Source organism: Crocuta crocuta, unplaced genomic scaffold (assembly GCF_008692635.1).
Source record: "Crocuta crocuta isolate KB4526 unplaced genomic scaffold, BGI_CrCroc_1.0 scaffold854, whole genome shotgun sequence".
NCBI lineage: Eukaryota > Metazoa > Chordata > Mammalia > Carnivora > Hyaenidae > Crocuta > Crocuta crocuta.
Window position 1 is genome coordinate 1512163 of NW_027531536.1, and position 14931 is coordinate 1527093.

At 48.2% G+C, this 14931-nt stretch overlaps 1 protein-coding gene across 1 annotated transcript in view; it reads left to right on the forward strand.

Moving 5' to 3' along the window:
* SIK2 (salt inducible kinase 2) overlaps positions 1-14122 on the forward strand; it is a 101455-nt gene extending 87333 nt beyond the window's left edge. The window contains 8 exon segments of the mRNA XM_077772685.1: positions 1414-1578; positions 8836-9064; positions 9543-9827; positions 9955-10118; positions 11085-11216; positions 11890-11981; positions 12805-12865; positions 12867-14122. Coding sequence (XP_077628811.1) covers positions 1414-1578; positions 8836-9064; positions 9543-9827; positions 9955-10118; positions 11085-11216; positions 11890-11981; positions 12805-12865; positions 12867-13010 — 1272 coding nt within the window. The 3' untranslated portion in view covers positions 13011-14122.
* Positions 14123-14931: the final 809 nt, after the last annotated feature.

A 14931-nucleotide genomic window follows, 5' to 3' on the forward strand; every position in this document is an offset into this window, starting at 1 on the left:
GCAGGCCAACTCCTATATTAAATTCTTATAACTGTTTTTACAACTTTGGAAGGAAGGAGAAAGGCAGAACTGACATTATGGACCGAAGGACACGTTACCTCTTACAGTCCTGGTGTCACTGTGAACTAGCGATTGTGCCCTTTTCTGCAGGTGAAGAAAATGGGATTCAGAGAGGTTAGGTAACCTGATTATGTTCACACAGTGAGTGAACGATGGAGCCAGGAATCAAATCCAGGCCTCTGGAGGAGAGAAGCTAAAATCATACCATATTGTTCCTTTTTAGTTGCTTGAATTTAAAACTCACCACCCTAAGTCCCTTTAAGTGTGTAAAAGAAAAAATAGGCCGTTCCTCTGCCTTTTAGACACTCGTGTGATGAGTGTTCCCTTAACTGTTTGGCAGTGTCTGTTGTATTCAAAAGGCATCAAATAAATTATTCCACTAATTTTAAAGAGATGGCAGGGTAGGATTATCCAGTAGTTTCATCTTTAAAATCAATCCGTGCCATTGTCATAAAGAAAGATTCTCTGGGGGTGCCTGGGTGGCTCAGTCGGTTCAGAGTCCAACTCGATTTCAGCTCGGGGTCATGGGATAAAGAACCCCGTGTCGGGCTCCATGCTGAGTGTGGAAACTGCCTGAGATTATCTCTCTCTCTAAAATAAAAAAAAAAAGATCCTCTGTTATACGATGGATAAGAGTTCGTAATGCTTGTTTACATAGAGTTCTTAACAGAGGAGACATGAAAATGGGCTTAAAACCATCCAGAGCTTTCTACAGTAGGTTGACTTTAGGAAAATAAGTTGCTCAGCAAGCAGCACCTCTCCTTCCCCTGGGCCAGCAGCCTGTGCTCAGGCTGCGCACCTCCTTGGAAGGAGGACAGTCCTGTCCCCTCTGAGTAGCTGCCACTTCCCTTTTCTTCCTCTGTACACATAGCCTTGTCAGGAAATGATAACCACCTCACCCCACCTGTGTGTGTGTGTGTGTGTGTGTGTGTGTGTGTGTGTGTGTGTGTGCGCGCGCGCGCGCGCACGCGTGCCTACCCCTGGGTCAGTTTTGAGCTTCTGGACACAGGCTTCTCTCTTCTGTGTAACTGGTGTGTGGTGACGTGTTCAGGATAGAGACCATATGAGTTTGCTGAGTAAGAAGCAGCGCCTTCTTAGGGTCTGTGCCGAGACCAGCTTCCTTTCATCTGTGTGACAGGCACCTCACTGAAGAACGGGGATGGAACGCGTAGAATAACTGATCCCTGAGACTGCGGCAAATCAGGATCTGTACCACGTCCCGGTCTCCTCACATTTTTTCTGGGATTCCAGCTACTTATTCTTTAATTGTACCAGGAAGAGGTATCTTATTCCAAAAATTTTGTGTATTTGTAGAGTATTAATGTTCCCAAACTGTTCTTGCCATATTTTCAGGCCCAAACTGTGGGGCTCCCGGTGACCGTGCATTCACCGAACGTGCGGCTGATGCGCTCTGCCCTCCTCCCACCAGCATCCAACATGGAGGCCTTTTCCTTCCCAGCGTCCAGCTGTCAGGCGGAGGCAGCATTCATGGAAGAAGAATGTGTCGACACACCAAAGGTACGAACGTGTTTGAAAGACTCTGAGCTCGCAGTTTGGCTGGGACTTGAGTTTGGTCCCCAAGTGTTGTACTTGGGCTCTGGTGACCTTTGTCATTTCCTCAAATCACTCAGGAGTGTCATTTCTTGCAGAAACCTGAGAAAAATATCTCGGCTGAACTTGGCTCTCGTTGTTGTCTTTTCGTAGCTGTTGCATAACTTGTCAGACCTTCTATGTACTTTCCAAATCCTTCTTTCTCTTTCCTTAGGCAGTCCCTTCCCTCTTTAGGTTTCTAGATCCCTCATAGGTGTGGTATTTTTTTTTTTTTAACAAATTGTAATTCTGAAAACAGAAATATAATTAATGTGCTGCATTGAGCTTCGTCTGTGTTATTATTACCTCTTTTCTGCTGCATGTGCTGTAGCTGCAAAATAATGGGCTGTCTTTTTTGGTCCAACATTTTTTTTGTTCTGTTTGAATACGCTTAAATGAGGTAAGTTTATCCCTTGTGTGCTGCATGAAGTTGGCTTTTAATATATAGAAGTTGACAGCTTCTTTCTTGCATTTGACGGATGCTTACTTTTTTTTAAGTTTATTTATTCTGAGAGAGAGAATCCCAAGCAGGCTTCACACGGTCAGTGCAGAGCCCCATGTGGGGCTCGAACTCACAAACCATGAGATCATGCCCTGAGCCAAAACCAACAGTCAGACGCTTAACCAACTGAGCCACCCAGATGCCCCTTATTTAACTTCTAATACGTGTTTTGTATACTGAGCATCAAGTGATATCCAGAGGATCGTATTAATGGGCAGATCTTAGAACATAGATGTTGGAGTATGTTTTAAATAGACTGTACTTTCCCAGCTGTGTGAACTTGGGCAGGGTGACTAACATCTCTGAACCTCTGTTCTCCATAAAATGAGAACCCCTACCCTTATGAGATCCTTGTGAGGATTAATTGAGATACTGTGCGTGAGATTCTATGCATACTGTAAAAACTCAATTATTATTTGTTCCCTATCTTTTTAGCCTCTTTAGGTAATAAAAAGATAACTCAGATATGAATTATGCCTCCACATTCATAGTCTAGCAGAAGAAACCTGATGCATAACTAAAGACAAGGTACCAGGTGCTGAATACATTAATAAAATGTAATCGTTCCCTTCAAGATCTAAATCAAAGTGCTGTGCAGTGGGAAAAAGTTAGGGGAGTTGCTTTTAGCAGGTTTGACCAGGACAGTCTAGGTTAACTGTGAGCAGGGAATTGAGGGGTGGGATGGAATAGGGCTGGATGGCATCTTGGTGGAGGGAAAAGTCTGAGCAAGCAAATGTCAGGAAAGCTTAGGTCCATGTAAGACCAATAGCTCAGTGTGTCTCTGAGGAAAAGCACGTATGAAGGGGAGCTGTATGAAATAAAGACCAATAACTTAGCTTTGAGTGTCAAGCCCGAGAATGTAGGCTTTTTCTCTAGGCTGAATCCATACTGTGCTTCAGAAATGAGCCTGGAACTTATCTATCTAGCCTGCATTGGATGGGGACAGGGACAGTGGAAGCTTAGAGCAGGTGTCCAGCGGGGAGATGATGAGGGCCAGGACTGTTAGTGCTCAAGAAACTGCAGAAGAGGGGATGGTATGAGTGAGATTGTGCAGCAAAAATTGATAGAGTTTCAGGGTCCAGAAAAAAGAAGTCCAAACTCCTAACAGCATTTTGAGCCCCGGTGTTTGGGAGGGTAAGTGCCACTTGCAGAAATCCGGGTCTCTGGAGGTAGAGCTGATTCAGAAGTTAGGTCATGTGTATAGCTAAACCGTAATCAAGGCAGCTGGAGGCGAGGCTGTGCGAGCAGGTGTTCACTGCTGACCGTGAGGAGTTAGAGTCGGTGTTTCTGAGGATGAGGCCACTTCCTGCGGACAGCATGTTTCCTCTGTCGGTGGTTGCCTAGGATGTCCAGTAACTTCGTCAGCTCCTATGTTCTCACCTAGAAATTTAGCCATACGTTGGGACAACGTAATTTATTTTTAAGATCTAATTCCCTTGAAAAAATTAAAATGCAGCCTGCTAAAAGCTTATCTGTGAGGGCATCAGGCCTGAAACACAGATTGGGCACTGTCTGCTGTAGTATATAGGGCAAGCTATTTTTAAAGCTTGTGATTGTTCCCGTAACTAGGAAACAGACAGGAAATGAATGATTTTGTGAAAGATAAAGACAGTAGCTAGATGGTGTATTTGCATTTGTAGGAAGAGCAGTGCTGCCCTGGCACTTAGCCAGGCCAGAGACACCCCCTGGTCTTCTCTGTGGACCGTTTCGTTTATGTCAGCAAAAACGCTTGTCCCCTGTTCCCTCCCTAGGACCTCTTTTTTGGTGACCCATCAGTGAGTGCACACAACCAAAGCTGTCAGAGCTACGGCTCCGTTGTGGTTCCTATTACTTCCTACTCATTTACTGGGACGCCCATTTTTTGTCTTCTAACAGATGCTTCAGAAATGCATGTATTGTCCATTCATTCCTACTCCCAGTTGCTGGCAGATCCCGTCCCTCACAGAGATTTCACCTGTCCCCTTGTCCCAGAAGTCCTAAAACCGTCAGGAAAGTCCCTTCGGGAGTCAGCACTGAAACATTGGTTTGGGGCTCCTGCAAAAACCACCACCTTTCTGAGACCGTCCCCCAAATCTGAGCAGTAACAGAGAGCCCCAGGTGACACATAGGTCATTGAGGGACAGGTGCACAAACCCTGTAGGTCAGTCTTTCTCTTCTGTGGGTTTCTTTGAGGATAATCCGTTTCTTTCCAGTTTTATTGAGAAATAATAGACCTGCATCGCTGTGGACGCTCAAGGTGCACAGCATGGTGGCGGGACACACACGTGTGGGTAAATGATCACCACAGTGGGGTCAGCTGACTTCCGTCTTTTCATTCAGACACACAGAAAGAAAAGAAAAAATAGAAAAATTACCCTTTTCATGAGAACTCTTGGGATTTCCTCAGTCCCTTAAAACCTGCCCGACCACCCTGCAGCGGTGTTGGCTGTGGTCCTCGCGCTGTGCGTCACACCTCTGGTACTTACTTATCTTACAGCTGCAAGTTTGTGCCTTTTGACCCCCTTCCTCCAGACCCCGTCCCCCCTCCCTGCTCCCCCTCTGGGAACCACAGGTCTTATCTCTGTCTCTGTGAGTTTGGTTTTGTTCTTTTGGCTTTTTGGTTTTTCAATTCCACATCTGAGTGAGATCATCTCGTATTGTCTTCGTCTGACTTCACCTACTGTAATGCCTGCAGGCTCCATCCGTGTGGTTGCACATGGTAGGAGCTCCTTGGTTTTTCATGACTGAATAATGTTCTAGCGTTATTATTCTTATGTGTGTATATATGACCACTTCTTCGCTCATCTGTTGATGGACACTTATGCTGTTTCCATACCCTGGCTGCTGAATGACGCTGCTGTGAACGCAGAAGTGCAAATGCCTCTCTGAGTTAGTGCTTTCATTTCCTTTCTCTGTGGGAATAATGAGTTTTACACACACACACACACACACACGTTTTAGTCCCTTTTAACATTGTAGTAGAGATTACAACAAAGGATTTCCCAGGCTCTTTCCTAGCTGAGTGGCCACGCGAGGAATATGCAAGTGTCCCAGGTCTGTTTACTCTTACCTGAGTGTAGGTCTGAAAAGGACATGCCTCTAAGGCTTTGTAAAGGGGAGACGATTACCTTTTGAGTTCTCAACTACTGATTTATAATTGAAAAAATAAAACCAGTCAAAATCATACATGGAAAATTCAGAGAGAGATAAAAAAATTATTCATAATCCTGTTATGCAAAGATAGGCGTATTCTGGCATCTTTTCTAAACGTGGATTATAGATGGGTGGGTGGGTGAGTGGAGGATGTCTTGGTAGACTTGTTAGAACAAAATTGTATTGTTATATATGATTCTGTATCTTGTTTTTAGGTAATATAACATCATGAACATTTTTCCCATATCTTGCACTCTGAAAACAGAACAGTGGCCTAATATATTGGATTAGGTATACTCTTATTTAACTTCTATTTTGGGACATCAGGTACTTACTTTTGCAACCTCAAATGTGCTTCAGGGGAGTGTCTTTGTGTCTAAATCTTTGACTGTACTTCTAATTATTTCCTTAAGATAAATTGCTAGAACTGGGGTTATCCACTTCTTTCTTCCTGGGTTATTTGTTTAATTTGTCTCAAGATATTTAATAAGATTTTAAAAGAAAATGGTGAAGTTCTGTTCTGATGCTTTTAAAAATTTTTACTGTTAAACAGTTTTTTCTTTTGGTCAGGAAATCCTATAATAGATATGATATTTTAGTTCATCCCCCCCAAGCAGCCATCTTACATGTGAGAGAAACTGAGCTTTACAGAAGTTGAACAACCTGCCAGTAAGTGACTGAGCTGAGGTTTGAGCCTGTGCCGTGCAGTATGCGCCCAGCTGGCCAGGCACTGAGGGTGCGCGTGAGATAGGACAGGCTCCAAGTCACCTGGCCAATACTGTGCACTGACTGGTCTCCTGTCGTAGTCTGCTCAGGCCATCATAACAAAATACCACAGGCCAGGGGGCTTAGACAACAGAAATGTATTTTCTCACAGCTCTGGAGGCTGGAAGTTGAAGACCAGGGTTCTGACCAATTTTATTTCCGGTCTCTTCTAGAAAGCTACCTTCTTTCTCTGTCCTCCCGTGGCTTTTCCTCTGTGCTTACGTGGGGAGAGTGTGCGCGCAAGCAAGAGCTCGCACGTGGGAGCTTTCTGGCATCTTTTCTTGTAAGGACACTAATGCCACCAGGTCAGGGCCCCACCCTTATGACTGCCCTAGAGGCTGCATCTGCAACTACCACCACCACAGTGGGGGTTAGGGCTCCCGTATGTGAATTTGGCGGGGGTGGGTGCAGTTGAGACACAGCCATTCAGCACATAACAGTCTACCAGTCATTTGTGCTAGAATCTTGTGTTTATGCTGGACTTGGGTGTTACCAGTTAATGGTAGACTTTCTGAGGGTTTGACTCCTACGTGCGTACTCCCTGTTGCAATGAGGCCTCTTACTAGACGTGATCAGTTGAGCTTTAAGGAAAGACAAAAACAGTGTATTGGAAAATGTCCATTTCACCCATGTGTTTTGAAGTCCTGTAATTTACAGTCAGCCTAGATTATTTCCTAGATTAAAGACCTTCTAATAGCTTAAGTCACCTAAGTAGATCACCCCAACATTTCATTCACAAAGTCCTAGGGCTGAATTTGTTGTATCAAGACCCCTGGTAATTGGCAGGCAAGGGTGGTGTGGTTATCACCCATTTCAGGAAATGAAGGAGCTGAAGGTGTTCACACCTGTGAATTATGTGTGAGTGCTCCCCGGCTCCTCCCCAGCAGTGCTTTCTGATTGAGCACCATCAAACAGCATCTGAAAAATCCAGACCAGACCATTATTTTCCAGGATGAAATTGAATTCAGCAAATGTTTTTAAATGAAAGACCTCATTCCGCTGTAGTCTAGGTGAGGAGATAATTTATAAGCAGACAGTTTAAGAAAAGAACATAAATTTAGGTGAACTGCAAGGCCTTTTGAGTGCTCCAAAAAAGATGACTTTTCTCTATTAAGGAAAAAGACAACCTGATTGCAAGGCTATACTGCAAGAAATGTCTGGTAAAATTTTGACAGGCTTATAGAAGTATAAAGATGCTCAGTTAGATATTTACTTAAGTCTTTATTGCTTTATTCATTTCTAAATCTTCCTCGGCTATTCTTAGAAAACTGTATTCGTAGATAGTTAAGGAACCTAGAGGTAGACGTTCCCAAAGAGCCATTCTTTCCTACAAGGAAACTTCTGTGTGTGTCAAAAAAAAAAAGGGGGGGGGGGGACACTTCCAAAGGGAAGGGCCAAGGGGAGCTTAAGAGTCACTGGGCAGATGTCAGAGTTTTTTGTTTCTGGTGCCTTGTGGGGACGGTTGGTCTTAGCATAGGAAGAATGCATTTACCACTCTTCCTTTTGTCACTTTAAAACCCTGTCACACGTTAGCCACCTTGTCCAAGTAACGGCTACAGCCCCAGAGCAGTTTTTATGGAATAACTGTCCCCTCCCCCAAGCAAACAAAGATCTGAGTCACCCACAGAGTCTCCCTCTCCAAATAAAGGGCCTTGCAGTGGCTTCAGATTGGTTGCCATAAGAGGAAAGTTTTCCCTGTGTCTGGCAATGGGGAGTCCCACGTCACCTCTCACATACATGAGCTTCTCGGCCTTCCAAAGAGAACAATAGCTCTACCCAGCGGGTTCCAGGCGCAGGCACCACGTAGAGCGCAGCGGCCTGTAACTGGCTGCTCCTGAGCAGCTATTCAGAGGGGAAAACGGATTGATTTCCACGGGGGAATAGTCACGGTAATGAAGTAAATAATTGCCTCCTCACTGGGGCTTTTACCGCCCGAGAGCTGGCAGCCACGGTCCCCTCTGTCTGCCGGTTCCACCTGCCGCGAGGTGGTTTGCTGGGCTGCCGAGGAGGGCCGAGTCCTCGTGGGCGTGGGGGCCGGGCCAAGCTCACCCCCGTGGGGTAGGAGCTCCAGCTGCTGTGTGCATTCGCTGCCCTGGTGCTCATTAACCTCTGCTGGAATTTCGGGGCTCTGACTCATTTGTTATTCTATAAGGGAAGACTTTGGCTGGTGGCCATTTCAGGTTTTTTTTTTTTTCTCGATCCTTTTTGTGGTATCAGTCTGTCTTTAAAGAATTCTTTTTTCCACTCCCCAGGCACAGAGAACCAATTAAAGACTAAATCAAATGGGCAGGTACTTAAATTATGAACATAAAAGTATGTCTAGAACCTTCCAGAATGTTTTGTGGTTGACAATTAAAAGAATGGAAGGGACTACTCTTTTTTCTTAGTGAGACATGCAGGTTTCTTGCTTTTTGTTTTTTATCTCATCCTCCCCCTCATCGTTTCCCTTATTTAAAAAAAAAAATAACTGGTAGGCCTCAAGCTAATATACCCTTATTCATCTGGAAACCACTAAAAAAATTGTTTATTGTAATACAGATGACTAACAGAAACCTGGGAGGCAGTGCCAGTTCGGGCCATAAAGGGCTTCTGTCTCTGAGCTCTGCAGCTGACGTGCCCCGGCTTCTCATGTATGTGTTGTCATGAGCAACAGATCTGTGCATTTTTAATATTTTACTCAATTTCTAGTGCCCCAGGTCTTGACATTTTTTCCTCTGTGGGTTTTCTGTTGTTTTTTGATGTCTCAGCAGAGCAGCAACTGATGGTTTCCTCTCACTGACATTTAGGTAAACGGCTGCCTGCTGGACCCTGTTCCTCCCGTCCTCGTGAGGAAGGGGTGCCAGTCGTTGCCCAGCAACATGATGGAGACATCCATCGATGAGGGGCTGGAGACGGAGGGGGAGGCCGAGGAAGACCCCAGCCAGGCCTTCGACACGTTCCAGTCCACGCGCGGCGGGCAGAGACGGCACACTCTGTCAGAAGTGACCAACCAGCTGGTCGTGGTGCCTGGCTCAGGTAGGGGACAGTAAGCACCGGCGCGCCTTCCTAGCCTGAGCCCTGCTTCAGTCTCCAGACAAGTGCAGCGACCCCGCTGCTCAGGATGCTGCCTGCGCCTCACTCACTTGGGGACCCCGCACAGCAGGCTGTAGGACTAGGCCCACTCAGCGGCCACTGAAGTTTGAAGTGTGGTATGTGCGAGCTGGTGCCCGCAGTTGCCGAGACCCGTGTGAGTGCGGTGTGGCCCCTCGAGGACCCTGGCTTTGGGGTGGCAGAGATCTCACGGGCACAAGTTTTAGGGTGTTCATGCCACCAAATTCGAAGCTGATTAAATTAACATGTAAGAAGTTTCTGGAAGAGTGTGGAGATTGGAGATGAAGAAAGCCGTAGCTGTGCAGACTCCAGCTAGTTATACTTTGTATCCCATGTTCAAAGAAGGCGCTGCTTGCTGCAGGCCATACATCTTTTTGGTTTGTTGTTGTTTTTTCTCTTAAAGGGAAAATTTTCTCCATGAGTGACAACCCGTCCCTTGACAGTGTGGACTCTGAGTATGAGATGGGGTCTGTTCAGAGGGACCTGAACTTTCTGGAAGACAACCCTTCCCTGAAGGACATCATGTTAGCCAATCAGCCGTCCCCCCGCATGACCTCTCCCTTCATCAGCCTGAGACCTGCCAACCCAGCCATGCAGGCTTTGAGCTCCCAGAAGCGAGAGGCTCACAACAGGTCACCAGTGAGCTTCAGAGAGGGCCGCAGGGCGTCGGATACCTCCCTCACCCAAGGTGACTGGGGCTCATAAAACTCTTCTGTGGCAGGACCTGAGGGGGTTTGTGGCCACGGTGTCACATGTCTGATCACTAGAAGGCTTTGCATTGTATTTAAACTGGCGTTGTTCTTTCTTTCTTTCAGGAATTGTGGCATTTAGACAGCATCTTCAGAATCTGGCCAGAACCAAAGGAATCCTCGAGTTGAACAAAGTGCAGCTGCTGTATGAGCAGCTAGGGCCAGAGGCAGACCAGGACTTGGCACCAGCGGCGCCCCAGCTCCAGGACCTTGCTGGCAGCTGCCCTCAGGTGGGTGCCCCAGGCCCTTGCCACGGGGGCTCACCTTGTCCTGAGATGTGTCATTTCATTTAGAGGCTTGATTCCAGGCCTGAAGCAGACAGGCCATTCTGAACTGTCTCAGAGCCTAAAACTTTTCCTTATTACTGCCACCTGCCACTGACAGACTAGACCCGTCCCCGCTGGCCCCCGGTGATTACTGCCCTAAGGAGGGGTCGATACTCTCAGCTGTGTTTGGTCCATATGGCAGATTTTATATGCATTGACTTCTTACAGTGTCCTTTGAACTCCTCTCCCCCTACACGCACGCGCGCGCGCACACACACAAGCTCACACGGATGTGAAGCTTATGGCCATTACTTTTTTTTTAAGTTTATTTATTTATTTTGAGAGCGAGTGTGGGCAGGGGAGGGGCTGAGAGAGAGGAGAGGGAGAGAGAATCCCAAGCCTAGTACCTACAGCCTCATGCTGTCAGCATAGAGCTCCATGCAGGGCTCGAACTCCAGATCCCTGAGATCATGACTTGAGCTGAAACCAAGAATCTGATGCTTAACTGAACCACTCAGGCACTCTTACCATTACTTTTGATACCACTTTATTCAATATTTTAAGTGGATTATTTGCTAAAAATACCAAAAAATACTGCTGTTTACCCAATAAATTTTACTTTGAGCTTATTTTCAGTGCATCAAGGATATTACAGCATTTGATGGCCACAAGAATGTAATGGCCTCCTGGTGATATCAAGCGCCTTTGCCGCGGCACTGACGAGGCCATCGTTTACTGCAGATGATACATGTACACCTTTTTTTTGCCAAGAGATTAACCCTCAGCCTTCTAGTTATGTAAAAAGCTTTAAGTATTAAGTCTTACAGAGTTGGAGTTCCGCTTGGACATTTGCCAAGGTGCTTAAACACAGAACTGAAACTTTCTCCCACATGGAGAATTGAAAAGGTTTCCGTCCCCCTTGCTCCTCAGGAGGAAGTTTCTCCTGACAATGGTCTCCGCTGTCCCCAGCAGCAGAAAACGGTCTCCGCTGTCCCCAGCAGTGTGCGTCCTCAGCTGTCCCCGCGGCAGAGCCTGGAAGCCCAGTACCTACACAGACTGCAGGTGGGACGTTACCCTCGTTACCACCTCGCCATGCTCGTCCAGAATCTGTGTTCCGGCACAGCAGAAACCTGTTTCGCTTGGTGACTTTATGGGAGATGCTGTATTCTCTATAGGCTGGTAGATGGACTCTGGATTTGTAGTTTCTAGAAACCCGTTCAGACGTAGCCTCATGCTTGTACTGGCAGCAGGAAAGGATCGTGCTGCCGGTAGGGGTGCGAAGCCGGGTTTCTTTGCTCCTGGTGTTCTGGATCACAGTGAATAAATAAAACGAAAATCTCAAGCAAAAAAATGTTAATATCAGCTCTCTGCATGAATGCCTGAAAATCTCTAAAATTGGTACACAGAGATCCCAGGCACTATGGCCTTGGCTGTCAACCTTTAACTCCACTTTCTCATTATTTTAAATTTCCACGAGCCTTAGGATTCTAGAGGACTCTTAGAAAAGGAAAAGCGAGGTCGGTCGGTGGAGCAGAGACACGCAGGCCTGCTGGTCCAGGGCCGGTGGGCCGCACGGCTCCCCCGGGGCCTCAGGGAAGGAGGGTTCGTGCCCTTACCCTGCGCAGACTCTGGGGGGCACAGCTGGCTTCGTCCTCTGGGCAAACGTCCGCTGTGCTCCCTGCAGCCTGGACGTCGTCACAGTGTCCTGCTCCTAATTCTTTTCCTGCTCTTCCAGAAGCCCAGCCTTCTGTCCAAAGCCCAGAACACCTGTCAGCTTTATTGTAAAGAAGCCCCGCGGAGCCTGGAACAGCAGCTGCAGGAACACAGGTGAGAGAGTGAGGTCACTGGGGGTGGTGTCGCCACTGCCCCCCCAGCCATGTGTTGTACCCCTCCCCCCCTCGTCAGCATTTGCCTCTGCTAAGTAGGAGACAGGTTTCAAGATGTGATCACTTTTTTTTTTAATTTTTTTTAAATGTTTACTTGTTTTTTGAGAGAGAGACAGAGCATGAACAGGGAAGGGGCAGAAAGAGAAGGAGACACAGAATATGAAGCAGGTTCCAGGCTCTAAGCTCCAAGCTGTCAGCACAGGGCCTGATGCGGGGCTCGAACTCATGAACTGTGAGGTCATGACATGAGCTGAAGTCTGACGCTGAACCCACTGAGCCACCTGCTCCCGCCTCCGGCATCCTGGCAGCGGGGACAGCTGGCTGAAGCCTGCTGCTTCCTTTCCCTTTCTGGTTAGGAATAGACCTAAGCTTTCAGAATCTGTGACCTAAAGCAGTTTGAGTGGGTTGTACTCCATCGGCCTGGGTGCTACTCCATGTCCTCACTCCTGACCAGGAGCCCCCGTAATCAGTCAACCTCCAGCCGCCCCCAGAGGCCAGGGGTTCCCCCCCCCNTCTGGCTTCACAGGGAGTAAAGCTCAGTCTCAGAGAAGAAGAGAGCATGCACTTCAGCACCGAGGGGTCAGAATCTGGGGGCAGAAAATACGAGGTAGAAGAACCCAGACAGTGGGTTCCTACGGGGGTTTCTCCTGCCGCAGACAAGAGAAGCGGGAGGCACGGAAGCGAATGACCCATCCCGGGTTTACGGTAAAGTTGCCATCCCCGAGGAAGGCTTAAACTTCTGTCTTTTGCTGTTGCCCCTTTAGACTCCACCAGAAGCGACTCTTCCTGCAGAAGCAGTCGCAGCTGCAGGCCTACTTCAATCACNGACTGTCCCCGGGGGGGCTCAGGACTGCAGGAGGCCGCCTCCAGCTACGACCCCCTGGCCCTCGCCGAGTTCCCCGGACTCTTCGATTGTGAGATGCTGGAGGCTGTGGACCCACAGCACGGCGGCTTCGTCCTGGTAAATTAGCGCCGGCGCAGGATGGGAGGCCGGTCGGCGCGGGAAGAATGTGGATTTCTATCTTTATTCCAGCCTTCTAAGTGTCCAGCTTTCTTTCCTGCCCCCTCCCAAATGGAGACAAATCCCGTCGCCCAACTGGAATGAGAGGGCCCCCCGGCGCTTCCTCCCGGCGGCGCCCCCACCTGCTGCGGGGGGAGGGGGTTCCTGGAACACCGCGGAGCCCAAGCCCGTGCCCTTCCCTTCGGTCGAGTGGAGCAGCGCTGCTGGGACGCACCGACGGCCGTTTTCGTGGGAGGACACGCAGAGCTAGGTTTTGTGTGGAGCCACACGAGTTGGTTATTGGGGGAAACCCTCGGGGACAGCTGTGTGCCGTCAGAGATGGGCAGAACAAAACAAACGCAAAATGCAATATAGTTTTCACTGAAGCCGGGCAACAGCCTGTTGAGTTCAGGCAAGTGAAGAGTATGTAGTGGGATTTGATGCAGAGGAAGGAAAGCTGCGCTTGGCCACTGAATCCTAAGTTTGAAGCTGCTGATGCAGGTTGTCTCCAAGACCACTGCAAAGCAGCGGGACCAGAGCTTTGTCTCCGGGGCCGCTGCGTGACAGCCGGGACTGAGCCCTGAGACTGGCAGTCGTCTCCACCCGGAGCTCCTACGCGGTTACCTGTAGAACCACACAACCCGCCTGCAGTGGAGCTTGGGGACCGCCGGCCCCGGGCCAGGAGAGGCCGGGCTCTTCCGCAGTCTCCTGTGCAGACTGCTGCGGGGCGGCCCGGCTTCAGCCGGCCTAGCGGCTCCTTTAAAATGTAACTACTTTGACTTTACGCTCTATGTTGCTAGTAGTTTATGGAGCTTTGTATATTTGGACAGTTTCATATAGGGCTTAGGAATTTTAAGGACAAGAAAAATGAACTTTGACCTCCCGTGTGAAGTGGTAGTGCTGTGCCTTTTTCCCCAGACCATGCTTTAATTATTTCTTTTCTGTAGAAACCTACAGTTTTTCATTTATGTCAATGCTAAATCCAAAGTCCCTTCGGAGTTTGTTTTCCACCATGTGGGAATCGCGTCCTTAATTTCCTTAAAAGTTTTAACTCGTAATGAAATGTTCAAGTATTACAGCAATATTCAGAACCACAGCTGTGTGAACCATCCAGCAGACCACCTGCCAGACACGTTCGAGGACTAGTGACACGTACCCTTCCCCCTTACACCTCACTCAGCAGAGTAAGGAAACGCTAGATGCACCAGCTAGTCATCGTATCCCTGGAAGGAACAGGTAGCCACCCGGCGGTACAATCCCAGTGTTCCTGACAGATGGGCGTTTGTCCTGTAGGACAGACGGCCTGCATTCGCCGCAGTGGACCGCGCTGAGCACAAAGCAGAGAGACACTACACTGATGCTGCGTCTAGAAACACCTCTAAGTTGCCTTTCCTCGTTGTAGTCCGTCGGGGCGGGTACGGAGACGCTCTGCGGGAGTGAGGGTCTGGGGTAGCAAGAGAGGGTGCTGGGCAGGACTGTTGTTTTTGTGACTTAACAACTTGGGAGAATACAGGGGGGATGAATTCTGCTCCTCCTGTGGATGATTTACTCCTCCTTGTGCTTAAGATTCACGGTTTCGGGAGATAGAGAACATGATTTCATTGAAGCTAAGCTTTCGTTACAATCTCCAACCTGTTTTCAGTCTCTGCAAAATAAGCCAGTTATGAAACAGGGTTTGATTTGTTTAAATGATATTTTTCCAAAATTTTCAGAAGCACTGTAATATTTGTGAAATGAAAAGGCCTTCCAGCCTGAGACTGGGGTCTGCAAGGGCAGCACTTACAGGTGGACACAGAGGCCGCAGGGCTGGGGAACCTTGGAGCCGTGGCCGACCAGGAGGCGGGGGGGGGGGNCAGCAGCCGCCGCCGCCGGAAGGCGCTCCCCGGTGAAG